This window comes from Macaca fascicularis, chromosome 2 (genome assembly GCF_037993035.2).
Source record: "Macaca fascicularis isolate 582-1 chromosome 2, T2T-MFA8v1.1".
NCBI lineage: Eukaryota > Metazoa > Chordata > Mammalia > Primates > Cercopithecidae > Macaca > Macaca fascicularis.
In genome coordinates, this window is record NC_088376.1 from 169,189,143 (window position 1) to 169,206,135 (window position 16,993).

A 16,993-nucleotide genomic window follows, 5' to 3' on the forward strand; every position below is an offset into this window, starting at 1 on the left:
TGCTGTGTGCTGTAGACACCAGAGACTTTATTGTCTTCTAGTGACTTTGTTTTTGCTTCCTCTTTTGGTTTTGGGTCTTCCTTTTATGCTGCTCCCCAGAGAGAATCTGTTGTTTACAGCTCTCCCAGCTGTAATCCACTATTATTATTGGAAGCTTGTATAGTTAACTGTGGTGATAGGGTGTGGATGATGGGGAGAATTCTGTGTTCTGATTAAGTATCAGTGTTTGGAATGCACAGCTTTAGGCACTCAGATAACTTCTGTTCCTACTCCAGTGGTAGAGCTTTTTTCTGCCCCCCTTTTCCCTTTACCCGCAGTGGGTATCCACCACAGTCTCAGTCTGTGACCTTAAAGACCTTCCCTCTGGAGAATAAGGCTTCCCCAACCCCTAAGTGAGGTAGGGAGGACTTGTCTGGGCAGAATCCCCTGCGTGCCCTTCCCTCAGAAGGAGTGCTATTCTGCCAGTGCACTGGGGTGGTTGCTAGGACAGATAAAACTTTTGTTTCCTAAGGAAGAATGCTCTGGGAAGATTTTGCAGTTGCTGCTGTGCCTCTCCCCAGCCAGAACCATGGTGGGAACTTTCTGTGGATTCTCCATGATCTTCTCTGTGAGAGCCTGGTGGGGTTCTTAGAAGAAAAGCCTGCAAAGGGATGAGAAGACCCCCCATGACTGTGATCCCCAGGAGCTTCAACCTTCTCATGCTGGCCCACTCACTCTCTGCCTCCATCAGTTCACCAACATTTCTAGTTTAATCGTCTTACTCACTCATATGGTATCCAGTGGCTTCTGCCTCGGATAAACAAATGCTTAGGTCTTGTGCTTCCTTGAAGATGCCTGTCTCTCCAGATTTGGGGGTAGCTTCAGATCTCTGATCAGTTCACAAAAAAAATCATGAATTCGTTGCCTGACCAGCTTTTTCCTTGTTGGAAGAAAACCACTTATGCAGAACAAGAATGGTGAAAAGTACATTACTGACTAAGAGATCATTTTATTTCTCTCACTATACCAAGCCCAAACATTTTCTTCTTAGAAGCTGCAGTTCATAGCAATAGATACAAAGAGTTTGTCACATAGACTAGTTTCCATTCCATTAATTGACTGGAGCTATCTGAATTGAGATAGATGCATTTATAGACTGGCTATACTTGAGTCTTCTTTGAGGACAACTTTAGATATAAAATGCACATGGCAATTGTCTTCTTTTCCCTCTGGACAAAGGTGATCTACACAATGTGCTTCTCCACTCAGATTTTCATGGGTCTTATTCCTTTTGAGGCATCAAGTTCTGCCAAGCAATTCTTTACTTCCTTATATACTTTATATAGCTTTTCCCAGTAAGCAACCTCCAAGGCCATAGTAGTGTTATTCCTCTGGATATCAAAAAGATAATGGCACTTCTGAGCAAGTGCCTTCTGAGACTTCTCTAAATCATTTGCATCCTAGATGTGTTTGGTTGAACTCTGCTTAACCTCTTCTATTTGGGCAGTTTTTTTGCTCATTGAGTGTACCAGCAAATTGTCCAACAGAGGTACCATGTTTTCTAATGACGTAAATAAAAGACCCTACTGTTGATATGATAAAGTGTCTGGTGAATCATATATATTTCTTTGGAGAGATACTATGAGATAAACCCAGTTATGTGTGTATAGGGTGCTATGACACCATTTTAGATAAAGGAACTGGAAGAATTCCTCAGGGATAAGCCCCCATGACAGACCCATCCTCTATATTCAGCAAGAGGTGGTACAGGGGCAAGACATGGCTACAGCTTAGTGTCCCCATGACCCTGCTAGAAGAGCATGTTGGGTGCCACAGTAAGGTGGCCACTCAGAGGTCTCACACAGTGACCTTCCAAAAATAAAAATCTAACCTCTTCTTAACACCCCCTCTATGTTTATTAAATGCTTATACTTAACAGGCAGTAACTTTTATGGCTATATATACTTCTGATTGATGGGCAGCTGAAGTTTGTGGTTGAAAAAATAATTTTATCAGAGAAAACAAGGCAAGATTTAAAGTTTTCCATAATTGTTTGTCAAGTATATTTGCACATTGAACAAATATCTGTAAAGCATTTACTACATGATAGTCATTGTTCTAGATGTTAGAATGTAGCAATGAAGAAGACCAATAACAGCCCTGCCCTCTGAAAGCTTATATGCTAGTTGGGGAAATTTGCTAGTTTAGTCAAATTAATGACTAAAGAAGTAGGGAGAGAGTGGTATAGTTGGTGGAAGCAGTATGGGAAATACCTCTCTGAAGAGCTGATATTTGAGCTCCTGGATGCTGAGGCGGCCTCCACAGTGTCTAGTGGGGGCATGTTAAATGTGAGATACCTATTAGACATCCAAATGAACATGTCCAATATGTGCTTGGGTATATAAGCCTGGACGACAAGATTGTGTATGGAAGTGAAAAAACAAGTCAATGTTTTTAATGCTCTGGAAGTAGCTGTAATCAACTTGGGAGACTGTCTGGATAGAGTAGAGATAAGAGTCCAAGATCAAGACCTAAGGACTATAAATTGCTATTCAGAGGATGAGGAGCTCGTGAGGTAGAAAGAGAACAGGAGAGTTTAGAATCAAAACACCAAGAGAAAAAAGTATTTCTGTTAGGGGAGTGATGGGAGTGGTGAATTTGGCTGAATGCTACTGAGTTCAATTAAAAGTAGCACGGATAAATGATTCTTTGATTTGGAAGCCCAGCAAGCATTCATGACCTAGAGCAACAGGGCTTTCAGTGGTGTGCTAGGAAAGGAGCCCCATTTCCAGTGGGCTGAGGAGAGAATAGGTGAGGAACTAGAGACCATAAGTATAGATGCGGATCTCATGAGATCAGAGATAGATGGGGATCTCATGAGATCAAAGAGATCTGCATCTGTACTCATGGCCTCTAGTTCTTTTTTGTTAGTTTTTGTTTGTTTGTTTTATTTGGTTTTTTTTGTTTTGTTTTGAAGAGGGGAGATACTGGCACATGTTTGCATACTGATGGGAATAATCCAGTAGTAAGGGAGAAATTCATGATGCAGAAGAGCAGAGTATAAATTACAGGAGTGGGTAAGCAGGAATATATTCTAGAGCACAAAGGGAGAGTAGCATACAAGGGACAGAAGGCCAAGAGTTTTGGGGCAGAGTCAATTTCCCTGTACTTTTTTTTAACATAGCTGTAATTTCTGGCTTTTCTTCTAAAGCATACTAGCTGGAAAAGCCACACATTTATTTCAGAAAGAAGCCCAGATTTTATATCCCTTTTTAGCCCGAGTGAACTATGTATTCTATGAAACCCTAGCTACACAGATCCCCACTATAAGTGCCATCTCAAAACGGCATCATATCATGTAATCCTCACAGTAAATCATGGATGCAGGTGCTATTAAAGACATTTTATATACAAGGAGATTGAAAATGTATTATTAATGAAATACAACCAGCTCTATTGAGGAATCCTTAATAGAGGGAGGAGCTACACATTTGAATTAAATTGCTGTGTAAGAATACAACATTTTGACTTAAACAGAACTCATGTTTTTCTTTATTTTTTCCATGGAAATGTAGACTTTGAAAAAGTCTGGTTTTCCCCACAGTTCTCCTGAAAATAATTTTCCTTTTGGAGCCGATAACACCAGCCATAGTTATCATTCTAGGAGATATTTACACCGTAACTTATCTGTGCATGAGAACAGGTTCTTTTGTCTGAGCCTGAGGGCTTCTCCAAAGGTTATTATCTGCGTTAGATGTCTGTCTGCAAGATGCAGCTGCTGCCTTAATGCTACAGGGACATTTCAGTGGATGTGGAAGGGTCAGTTTCTGTTTTCCTCCCCACTTAACCCTCAGCTTCCTCTTACTACGCATGAGAAAATTGTTGTAAATTTTCTCTCTGGCCATTTCATTCAACAAGTATCTCAAGTGCCTGGAATAAAGAGTATAAAGCTTATTTTGGTTTAATGTCTGAGAGAATATGGACATTTCATTTTTCAGAGCTTGTACAGAAATAGGCAGTTTGTATTGGAAAATTAGAGCAATTCTTCCTTCCATATTAGAAATGTTCCACTGCTCTCTCTGTAATGTTTCTCTCACAGAAGGCTCAGGCACAGTAAGTAGCTTGTCAGGATCAGCCAGTTCACCACTGCCTTTTTCCTGATGTGAAATCATATGAAGTAAAGGAAATCAGCTTAAATTAAATGTTTGTGTATTTATGCTGCAAAGATGACGACTATGAAAGCAGTCTTCAGTCTTTGTTGCTCTTGTGTCTTTCACCGCAGGTGTCACTTGCTCCCACTCACCCTTTCTGGGTAGATTTCTTTTTCTCTCACCTTTACTATAAGCTATTTTTATTACAAGAGAAAAAGGAAATAAAGGAAATAATGATACCTATAGGGTCGATCATTAAGTTTTTGTCATCTTTCTTGGTCACACCCCTGAGGGGTACAGTTCTTTGAGGGTCATGGAGTGTCTTTTCTCAGTGTATTACCAGGAATAGTTCATCTTTTTCCTTCTTAGGAGAGGGAAGGTAGCTTAATGATGATCAACTATCTTTAACTTGCCTCTGGACTTACTGTTCTTCACCTAAAAAGAAAAATAGCTTAGTAGTAAGAATATTCTTCTGGACTTTTAATGGAGTATCATTAAATTTCTATCCCATAGTTTAAATGAAGTGGCTGTATGGCTGGGTTTTTCATATGAGGGAAAAAATCCTGATTGCTCTCCTAACTAGATGTTTTACCTTTTAGTAACTTGGTGAGAGGTAAATTATTTCTGTGAACAATACTGAATAAACCCAAGAATATGCATAGCCCTGATTCTTGTAGACTCATGACCAGCTTCTCCTGACCCTCTTAGCAGAATTATTTCCTTCTTTTTTTTTTTTTTTTAAAGAAAAAGCCCTATTATCCAGAGCTCTGTTATCATGATTAACACACCGTCCAATGGTTACATGTTCAAATTAAATTCATTAGCTTTTCATTGAAATGAAATTCATTCGTTTTTTGATCACAGCATTTTGCTTTTTAATCTTTTCCAGAAAGAACTTGAGAAGCAGAAGAGAATTAAGAGGAACCAGCAGCTGGAAGCAATAGCCAAAGAACATTATGAAGGTGTCTTGCTAAGGAAAAAAGGTCTAGAGCCTTGGAAGATATTGAGAATGCAAAGCAAACAAAACGTCCAGGTGCAGTGTTACCCCCCAGATTAGAAAATGAACTTTTCCAAATAGGATGGATGCCCAGTTAAGCTTGGGGGAGGGGAGGGTTTGGTGATTTGAAGCCAGAAAGATAAATTAATTGAATGTGTATATTTGTTCTGGATACAATTTTTGATTTGGTCTTCTAAGGTAGAGAAGGACTTTGTAATTGAATAGGTTGGAAAAAATGAGAGGAAATGTTTTATTAGAGATCCCCCCAAGGTAAGATGAATAGAAGCTTCTCTCAGTTTGAGTAAGAGAAGAGTTATTACCATAAGGTACATTGGTCAGGTTTCTGCCTGTGATAAAGTTGAATAACAAACAACCCCCAAATATCAGTGGCTTACAGCTCAAGTATTTATTTCTCACTCATATGTCTGTGGGCCAGTTGTGGATTGAGTTCAGGTCTCTCCCCAAGCCTCTCATTCTGGTTACAGCAGCTATTCAGAGCTACAAAAGGCCAAACCAAATTATGTAAACCCACTGCTTATATTATGTCCACATTCCACTGGCCAAAGCAAATCGTAGGGCCAAGCTCAAAGTCATTGAGGAGAAAAGGAGCTCCATCCACTCTACAGGGAGGAACTGTGAAATCACATTGCAAAGAGTATGGGTGTATAATTCCATTAGAGAGAACAGTTATTCACTCTACTGCAGAGAGATATATGAAATCAAACACCACTGAAATTTCTAAAATTTCCCTAACAAATTTATCCAGTGCATTCAACTAAATGATTAAAAATTCAAACTAGATAAAATGTTATTTCATCTTTTGGCTCTCAGGCTGCTGAGATGAGTCCAGGACAGACAGAAATCTCTGGTGCCACAGAGACCTCCATGGTGGTCATTTTGGCCAATAAATATGACTTCCAAGAGACTCACATGAATCAATCACATTCACAGTGCCAGATATCTAGACAAGGCTTAGAAAAATGTGTCATTGTTTGGAGAGGACTAAGGGAGAAGACTTTTCCCCTCCTGCCTCTTAAAAGAATATAACAGTTACTTTTAAAAATCTATAAATTCTGATTTGTATGTTTATTTTGATAGAATGATAGTTGAAAAGACATTAAATTATTCATGTTATTTTCTATCAGATGGTTTTGTGGTTTATTGATAATGTCTAAATGTCAATGCTGGTGACAGCTCATTCCACAACACTAATTGAAAGTATTGGCATTTCCTCAATTAGACAGTGGTTAAGTCATGAGAAAGAGAGGTTTGTTGTGGAGTTGCTGTCCAAGCTCCAGGAGAGCAAACTGAGAATGTTGCCAGCTACCCACTCCAAAACTCAGGGGAAGTGAAGTAATGGCTTAGAGGTTGTTTGTTCCGTTTCCATAACCAGCAAATCACTGTGGTCTTCAGGGAGCTGGCATTGAAAGGCCAATCGTGATGTGAATCTATAACCTCCATAGAATAGGTCAACAGTCAAAGCTTTTAGGACACAGGCTGCATGTACCTTCAGATTATTCTCTACCAACTGCCTAAATGTGTTTTATAGCATCATTTCCAAAGGTGATGTGTTTGTTTAAATGATTTTAAATGTAAGGAATCATATTTCTCATTTAAAAAATTATCCAGGTGGCAGAAGAACATTACTGTTTGTTCCTGCAGAGGAAATATCTGCTGACCTGGTTCCAGTATAGTCAGGAAAGTCTGGCTAGAAAGATGGCCCAGGCTGATCAATTTTATTCCCAAATACTGCTTAAGAGAGTCATCCGGAGCTGGCTACAGGTAAGGATATAGGGAAGGGCACCTTAAATACATCTCATTGCTCAGTCCTATTTAAGAAAACTAAATGGAATCCAGAATGTCCAGGGTCATTATGTTTTTTCAAGAACAAAAGAATAGTCAATCCCATTCACTGATTTGAAATAAATGTGAAAATGGCAAGTCAATTTTTTATTAGTGTAAAATACTAAGCATGTGTTTGTTTCACGGAGTGTGTATAAACTGTAAGTTATCATTCCATCAGCTTTTGTTTTTATACTCATTTCTTGTTTCTTGTCTCACAGTGCTCAAGTGATTTAGAAACTCACCCCTTCAATCTTATAACTGTTTCTACTCATGTGTTCTGTTACCATTTTTAGGGTACATTATAGAGGATATTATCTTGGCTGCCAGGTTATCCTTTTCTTTGTGTCTCTAGTGTCATTTGTTTCTTTTGTTTCATTTCTGTTTCAATTCTGTCTTTTGTGCTGTTTATTTGCTCTAATTCTTTGTCAACTGATATTTTTTCTCTCACTTATTTCTGTCTTCATCCTCAGTACATGACTGATCTGCAGGAAGAAGTAAGAAAATTTTGTGTACGTTTTCTTCAGAAGAAGATCTTCAGGGCCTGGTTTAACATGGTCAGGGAGGTGAAGATCGATTCTCGGGGCAAGCATGAGATTGCAGCGGAGCACAGTGACAGGTGAGGTTTTGATCTTGAGGAAAATTCACTCTCTGACTTCACAATTGCTCAGCAATATATTCTGCTCCTACAACGTGTCTGCAAAGATGAGCTGGGGGCTAGGAGAGCAGGGTACTTGGAAACACCAGGCAGGGGTGGGAGTCCCGGCTCACCGGCAAGGTGGTGAACCCCCTAGGACTCCAGGGTCCCCATCTTTAAAATGAGAAGGGGAGGAGGAGGAGACCTGCCCTTTTTGCCTCACAGAAACTGGCAAGAGAATAAAATGATGTGACCTATATGAAACACACCTAAGCGAAAGTACTGTATTCTTTGTTAGTCATATATAGTTTTCTTTTTTAAGTTCAGTTTCTCTTTCAACATTATTTATTGTGAAATATATGACAAATATAGAAAAGTGCTGAAATCATACAAATACAGCTTAACAAATGACTGTAAAGTGAACACCCTTCGTCACCACCACTGAGGTCAAAAAGTTGAACATTGCTGTCACACAGGCTCCTTCCCAAGTCTCTCCTAAACTACTCTGACGTTTACAATGAACATTTCCTTTTCTTTTTACTCTCTTCCTAAGTATGCAGCCTTCAATGCTATAGTTTTTCCTGGTTTGGAACTTTATATATATGGAATCATACTATATGCTATATTAGTATTTAAAATACAGTTATGTTTTATTTAATCCAGTTGTCTTTGAGAAATAAGGTATTCTGTATAAGTAAGTTTTATATTTGTTTCCTAGTTTTAAGCATTTGGACAGAATGTTCTTAATTTCATTATGCACTTCCCTTTAAGAGTGGTGATTTGGTGTCATTCTTTATGAGCATCAGTTAGTGTGCCGGGTGTATTCAGTGATGCCTCCAGTTTTTTTGAGGAATGACGACTGTTGTGTGGGTGTAGAAGAGTGCCCCTTTTCTCAGCATCACTCTGTTGCCCAGGCTGGTGTGCAGTGGAGTGATACTGCAACCTCTGCCTCCCGGGCTCAAGTGATTCTCGTGCCTCAGCCCCCCAAGTAGCTAGGATTACAGGCACACACCACCACACCCGGCTAATTTTTGTATTTTTAGTGGAAACGGGGTTTCACCATGTTGGCTGGTGCTGTTTTCTTTTTATTGGTGTGTTTGTGCATGGGTGTTTATTTCTGTTCCTTGTAGTAGTGTTCCTATCTTATTGCCATGAGGGTGCCTATCTCCACCAAAACCTGTTTGTCCTTGTTTAAGTTACAGATACTGGAGATCAGTGGAGTAGGAAAACAGATAAGCAAGTTGATTATAGTTTTGTCTAAATTAAAACAAATAAGCAATAAGTGAGGGTATTCAGAGGATTTCCCTTTGAATAAATGATTGAGCTTTAGCGTTTGAAGTTTAGGACTCAATATCTATGTGACCTTGAACAAATAACCTTTCAAAGCCTCCCTGTTCCTCTTTCATAAAATGAGGATAGCAACAGAACCTATCTTATGGATTGCTGTGAACACTAAACAGGGTACTATAATAACTCACTCAGTGTACTGCTGGCCCAAAATAATAACTAACTTTTTTTTTTCAGTTTAGTGTCATTGCAGATATATTATTATTAAACATCCTTTTTGCCTGCCTACGTTTTCTTTCTGTTTCTCAGCCACTGTATGCAGACTGAGAGATTCATTTGGGGCTTTCACACAAACCATCTCATCTGATAGCAGTCATAACTTGGGTGTGGGGAGATGACCTTATTTCCATTTTCAGGCAAAGAAATAAGCAACAGGCAGGTAGGTGAATTGCCCAAGGTATACAAATAACAAATGGTTGCTCCCTGAACTCCAAATTAGGTTGACTCTAAAACATTCTTTTCTTGCTACATCAGTCTTCCTCCCCATTTTTCTAATTCTCCCTCTGTTTTTTTGTTTTTTTAGCTTTTTTTTTACCCTGAGACAAAGTCTTACTCTGTCACCCAGACTGGAGTGTAGTAATAGGATCTCAGGTCACTGCAACCTCTGCCTTCTGGGTTCAAGCGATTCTCATGCCTCAGCCTCCCAGGTAGCTGGGATTTAAAGGCATGTACTGCCATGCCCAGCTAATTTTTGTATTTTTAGTAGAGACGGGTTTTTTTTTTTTTTTTACCATGCTGCCCAGGCTGATCTCGAACTCTGGCCTCAAGGAATCCACCCACCTCGGCCTCCCAAAGTGCTAGGATTACAGGTGTGAGCCATCGCGCCTGGCCTCATTTTTAACTATAAAATAGTAAGATAGTCATCCTATTTAGGATTTGAAGTTATGAAATCAATGTAGGAATCCATGCAATCAATAAGAACCAAATTCTCAGCCAGTCTCTACTTGATATAAAAGCATTGCTATGGTTTCACCTCTTCCCACTTTGCTTTTTGTTCACCATGTTCTGGCCCCACTGGCCTTCTGTAGTGTTCCTCAGACAAGCAAAGCTTACTTGTGCTTCAGAGCTTCACATAACCTGATCTCATCATTTAGCTCTCTGCTTAAATGTCACCTCCCTAACCACCCTATCCATTAAACTGCTACTTCCTTCACAGCACTTAAGACTCTCTGAAAGTATATAATTTACTGTTTACATGTTATTGCCTGTTCCCCCCTAACAGAGTGGAAGCACCACGTCTTGCTCATTGCTGTGTTCTCAGTATATGACAGTGCTTAGTACATAGGTAACACAGTAAATATTTGGTAAATGTATGAATAGATGAACTTTATTGTAGGATTGACACTAATATTTAAGGTCACCATTCTTTAAAAGGGGCTTTAACATTTAACAATTGATATTCAAAGTTCATATTCAATTTTATATGAACGAAAGAATACTGTATAGAAGAGCTGTGGATGAAAGGAAGGAGAGACATCTGTTGGTCTTAGGTCTGACCTTTAAGCTGCAATAACATTGAGAAAGATGATTCTCAATAAGAACAGAACTTTTAATCTTACATTATCCATATCACTTCTAGATAATTCTATAAATTTTATAAATCTAGCTGAGCTGGATCAGTATTTCTAATATGTCTGATATTGTCTTGTTACCATAGTTCTTAACCACAGTATGAACATGAAATAGGTAATAATGAAAGTCACAGACCTACACCCCAGAAAATGCATGTATGCATATAACATACAACTTTACACAAAGTGTCAAGGATTTTATGGGCTCCAGCTTAAGAAACCTTACCTTGGTGACTTAAATCATACTTATTGTACAATACACCCACAGGTAATTATCAAGACATATTTGCCAAGCATAAAAAAATACCTAATAACATGGCCCCTGGTGCTCATAATTTAGTAGAAAACATAAAAGATTAGAGAGAAAGAGAGAGATTGAGACAGCAAGAGAAAGGTTTACTAGAGCCAAGATGTACCGGGGCTTAAAGCACCATCTAGTGCCAAAAAGGAGGCAGCCACATAGCAGGAGAACAAAAAAGAAATTAAACAGGTAAATTACAGACAATCTCAAATCAAACATACCCACTGAAAACCAAACAAGCTAGACAGAGAAGACTGAAATAAATAAATAATCCTTCGGTACAAAGGCATAGACAAGAAACAACAGCGAGTTGGCCGGGCGTGGTGGCTCACACCTGTAATCCCAGCACTTTTGGGAGGCCAAGGTGGGTGGATCACCTGAGTTCAGGAATTCGACACCAGCCTGGCCAACATGGTGAAACCACATTTTAATAAAAATACAAAAATTAGCCAGGCCTGGTGGTGTGCGTCTGTAGTCCCACCTACTTGGAAGGCTGAGGCAGGAGAATGGCTTGAACCTGGAAGGTGGAGGTTGCAGTGAACTGAGATTGCACCACTGCACTCCAGCCTAGGCACTTCAGCAAGACTCTATCTCAAAAAAACAAAAACCGCAAACAGGGAACCATGACCTTCCCAGATAGACAAAGCAGGGAACCAGTGACTAATCCTAATGAGAAGGCAAAATGTAAACTCTAACCAACATTCAAAATAGCAGTTTTAAGAAAACCCAGTGATCTTCAAGATAACAAAGAAAAGCAGTTCTGCAATTCTTCAGATAAATTTAACGAAGATTTAAAAAGTCAAACAAATCTTGGAACTGAGAAATACATTTGCTGAACTGAAAAATCATGAGATGTTTTCCACAGCCAAATGGATCAAGCAGTGGAAAATCAGTGAGCCCAAAGACAAGCCACTTGAAAATACGATATCAGAAGAGAAAAGAAAAAGGAATGAAAAGGAATGAAGACAGCCTACAAGATATAGAAAATTACCTCAGAAGACCATATCTAAAAATTATTGGTGTTGAAGAGGGAGTTGAATGAGACCAAAGGGTAGAAAGCTTATCCAAAGAAATAAAAATAGGAAACTTCCCAAAACTTGAGAAAGACATATCCAGGTATAGGAAAGTCAGAGAACCCCAAACAAATTTGACCTAAACTCTCAAACGTCAAGGACAAAGAGGATCCTAAAAGCAATAGGAGAAAAGAGGCAAATAACATATAATGAAGCTCCAATTCATCTGGCAACAGACTTCTCAGCAGAAACTGTACAGGCCAGGAGAGAGCAGGATGAGATTTTCAAAGTGCTGAAAGAAAAAAGAAAAAAAAAACCTGCCATCCAAGAATACTGTATCCATCAAAGCCATATTTCAAATATGAAGGACAGAGAAAGTTTTTCTCAGAAAAACAAATGCTGAGAGAATTCACCAACACCAGACCCATCTTACAAGAAATGTTAAAGGGAGTTCTTCAGTCTGAAAGAAAAAAAACACTAACACAAAAAGAAAACAGTTGACAGTAGAAACCCTACTGGTAAAATTACATCAACAAACCCAGAATACTCTAATACTGTAATTGTGGTATGTAATCAACTTATAACTCTAGTATGAAGCCAAAAAGAGAACTCTATCTAAAACAATAATAGCTACAGCAGCCTGCTAAGTGATAGGTAATATAAAACATGGAAACTAAGACAAGAAAAAGTCAAAATGTTGGAGGATTTCTAAAAAGAAAAGGCAACAAATTAAAACTATCAGAGAAAATCGTTTTGCCACAAGGGAAAACAGTAAAAAAGGAAGACAGGAGTTACAAAACAACCAGCAAACAAGGAAAGAAAAAATTGCCATAGTAAGTCCTTACTTATCAATAACTGAATACAAATGGACTCAGTTCTCCAATTAAAAGACATAGAGTGGCTGATGAATAAAGAAATAAGATCCAACTATATGCTGCGTAGAAGACACCTACTTCACCCGTAAAGACATACATAGACTGAAGGAGATAGAAAAAGACATTCCAAGCAAGTGGAAACCAAAAACACAGCAGGAATAGCTATACTTATATTAGATAAAACTGATTACAAGTCAAAGACTATAAAGAGAAATAAAGAAGGTCATTATATAATGATAAAGAGTTCAATTCAGCAAGAGGATATAACAATTATAAATATCTATGCACTCAACATCAAGCACCCAAGTATATAACACAAACAATAAAGGGAGAGATAACTGCAATACAATGATAGGGGACTTCAACACGCGACTCTCAGTAGTGGACAAATTATCTAGGAAGAAAATCAACAAAGACACATCAAAGTTAAACCAGAAACCAGGCCAAATAGGTCTGACATTTAAAGAACATTTTACCCAACTGTTGCAGAATACACATTCTTTTTATCAGCACATGGAACATCCTCCATAATAAGACCATATCTTAGGCCACAAAACAACTCTCAACAAATTCAAAAAACAGAAATTATGCCAAGTATCTTTTCGGACCACAACAGAATAAAATCAGGAATCAGTAAGAGGAACTTCAGAAACTACACAGATACAAGGAAATTAAACAGCATGCTCCTGAACAACCAATGGATCAATTAAGAAATTAAGAAAAAAATTTAAACTTTCTTGAAACCAATATAAATGGAAATACCATAGATCAAAATCTACGGATTATAGTAAAAGCAGTCACTTCTTTTAAGAGAGAAGTTTATAGCAACAAACACTTACATCAAAAAAGTTGAGAGACTTCAAAAAATAAGTTAACTGTACTCCTCAAGGAAATACAGAAAAGCAAGAACAAACCAAACCCCAAATTATTAGAAGAAAGGAAATAATATAAATCTAAGCAGAAATAAATGAAATTGAGACTTTTTCTGACTCAAAATCAGAAATGAAAAAGGAGACATAACAACTGAGACATCAAAAATACAAAGAATCACTAGAGACTATTATGAACACCTACACATCAATAAACTGGAAAACAGAAGAAATTGATAAATTTCTGGACAGATACAACCTACCAAGATTGAACAATGAAGAAACAGAAAACCTCAACAAACCAATAATGAGTAATGAGATTGAAGCTGTAATAAAAAGTCTCACATCAAAGAAAACCCCAGGACCTAATGGCTTCACTGCTAAATTCTACCAAACATTTAAAGAAGAACTAATACAAATTCTACTCAATTTCTTCAAAAACAATTGAAGAGGAGAGAATACTTCCATACTTATTCTATGAGGCCAGCATTAGCCTGATACCAAAACCAAACAAGGACATGATAAAAAAATAAATTAATTAATTAAAAAAACTACATATTCCTGATGACCACAAATGCAAAATCTTCAACCAAATACCAGCAAACCCAATTCAATAACACATTGAAAAGATCATTCACCATGATCAAGTGGGATTCATCCCAGGGATCCAAGGATGGTTCATCTTATGCAAATCAATAAACATGATACATCACATTAACAGAACCAAGAACAAAAACCATATTATTATTTCAAGAGATGTCAAAAAAGGCATTCGATAAAATTCAACATCCTGGCCAGGACCAAAATGCCCACTTTCAGCACTTTTATTCAATATAATACTGCAAGTCCTTGCCAGAGCAGTTAGACAAGAGTAAAAAGTAAAGGACATCCAGGCCAGATGTGATGGCTCATGGCTATAATCCCAGGGCTTTGGGAGGCCAATATGGAAGGATCATTTGAGGCCAAGAGTTCAAGACCACCTGGGTGACACAGAAACCCTGTCTTTAAAAAAAAAAAGTATCCAAATTGAAAAGGAAGAAGCCAAATTAGCCTTGTTCACGGATGACATGATCTTATGCTTAAAAAAAACTAAAGACTACACCAAAAAAACTGTTAGATCTGACAAATTCAGTAAAGTTGCAGAATACAAAATCAGCATTAAAAAATCAGTAGCATTTATTAATATATACAACAACAGTGAAACATCTGAAAAAGAAATCAAGAAAGCAATCGCACCTTAACTAGCTACAAAGAAAATAAAATACCTGGGAACCAATTTAACCAAGGAAGTGAAAGATCTATATAAGGAAAACTATAAAACACTAAGGAAAGAAGTTGAAGAGGACACAAACATATAGAAAGATATGCCATGCTTATGTGCTGGAAGACTTCATACAGTTAAAATTGCAATACTACCCAAAGCAATTTACAGATTCAATGCAATCTCTATCAAAATACCAACAACATTCTTCATAGAAATCGAAAAAAAAATACACTTTTACACTGTTGGTGGGATTGTAAACTAGTTCAACAATTATGGAAAACAGTATGGCGATTCCTCAAGGATCTAGAACTAGAAGTACCATATGACCCAGCCATCCCATTACTGGGTATATACCCAAAGGATTATAAATCATGCTGCTATAAAGACACATGCACACGTATGTTTATTGCGGCACTATTCACAATAGCAAAGACTTGGAATCAACCCAAATGTCCATCAGTGACAGACTGGATTAAGAAAATGTGGCACATATACACCATGGAATACTATGCAGCCATAAAAAAGGATGAGTTCGTGTCCTTTGTAGGGACATGGATGCAGCTGGAAACCATCATTCTCAGCAAACTGTCGCAAGAACAGAAAACCAAACACCGCATGTTCTCACTCATAGGTGGGAACTGAACAATGAGATCACTTGGACTCGGGAAGGGGAACATCACACACCAGGGCCTATCATGAGGAGGGGGAGGGGGGAGGGATTGCATTGGGAGTTATACCTGATGTAAATGACGAGTTGATGGGTGCTGACGAGTTGATGGGTGCAGCACACCAACATGGCACAAGTATACATATGTAACAAACCTGCACGTTATTCACATGTACCCTAGAACTTAAAGTATAATAATAATAATAAAAAAGAAAGAAATAGAAAAAAATTCCTAATATTTATATGAAACCACAGAAGAACCTGAATAGCCAAAGCAACACTGAGCAAAAAGAGCAAAGCTCTAGGCATCACACTACCCGACTTCAAAATTTATTACAAAGCTATAGTAACCAAAACAGCTTGGTACTGGCATAAAAACAGACATATAGACCAATGAAATAGAACAGAGAACCCAGATTTAAATCCACACATTTACAACCAACTCATCTTTGGCAAAAGTGCCAAAAACATAAAATGGGGAAAGGGCAGTCTTTCAGTAAGTGGTGCTGGAAAAACAGTATAACTATAAGCAGAAGAATGAAATGAGACCCCTTTTCTCTCACCATACACAAAAACCAAATCCAAATGGGTTATAGATTTAAATCTAAGTCCAGAAACTATGAAAGTACTAGAAGAAAACATTGAGACAATGCTCCAGGCCATTGGTCTGGCCAAAGACTTTTTGCGTAAGACCTCAAAAGCACAGACAACCAGAGCGAAAATAGACAGCTGGGATTACATCGAGCTAAAAAGCTTCTCCACAGCAAAGGAAACAACCAAGTGAAGAGAGAACCCACAGAATGGGAGAGAGTATTTGCAAACTGTCTGTATAGTTTGGATGTTTGTCCCCTACGCTTCATGTTGAAATCTGATGTTGGACGGAAGTGGGGTCTAATGGGAGGTATTTGGGTCCTGGAGATGGATTGCTTAATGAAGGGCTTAACACCATCCTCTCTAAATGAATGCATTCTCACTCTATCAGTTCCCGAAGAGCTGGTTGTCAAAAAGAATCTAGCACCTCCCTCCCCCCTTTTTTTTGCTTTCCTCTCTTGCCATTGGATCTCTGCACATGATAGCTGCCCTTCCATCATGAATGGAAGCAGCCTGAAGTCCTCACTAGGAACAGATGCTAGTGCCATACTTCTTGTACAGCCGGCAAAACTGCAAGTCAAACCTCTTTTTTTAAATAAATTACCCAGCCTCAGGTATTCCTTTATAGCAACATATACATATGGACTAAAATGCCATCTGACAAGGGATTAATAACCAGAATATGTAAGGAACTCAAACAACTCAATAGCAAAAAAACCCAAATAATCCAATTTAAAAATGGGCAAGGCCATTATAGTGACTCACACCTATAATCCCAACACTTTGGGAGGCCAAGGTGGGTGGATTGTTTGAGTCAAGGAGTTCAAAACCAGCCTGGGCAACATGGCAAAACCCCATCTCTACCAAAAAAAAAAAAAAAACAAAAACC

At 38.3% G+C, this 16,993-nt stretch overlaps 1 protein-coding gene across 3 annotated transcripts in view; it reads left to right on the forward strand.

Annotated features, from left to right (window-relative positions):
* CCDC191 (coiled-coil domain containing 191) overlaps positions 1-16,993 on the forward strand; it is an 88,653-nt gene that overhangs the window by 67,243 nt on the left and 4,417 nt on the right. For all 3 annotated transcript variants that reach the window (XM_015445351.3, XM_045385459.2, XM_045385460.2), the window contains 3 exons: positions 5,020-5,163; positions 6,757-6,909; positions 7,443-7,588. In XM_015445351.3, the coding sequence (XP_015300837.3) occupies positions 5,020-5,163; positions 6,757-6,909; positions 7,443-7,588 (443 nt within the window). The remainder of the gene's footprint in view (positions 1-5,019; positions 5,164-6,756; positions 6,910-7,442; positions 7,589-16,993) is intronic.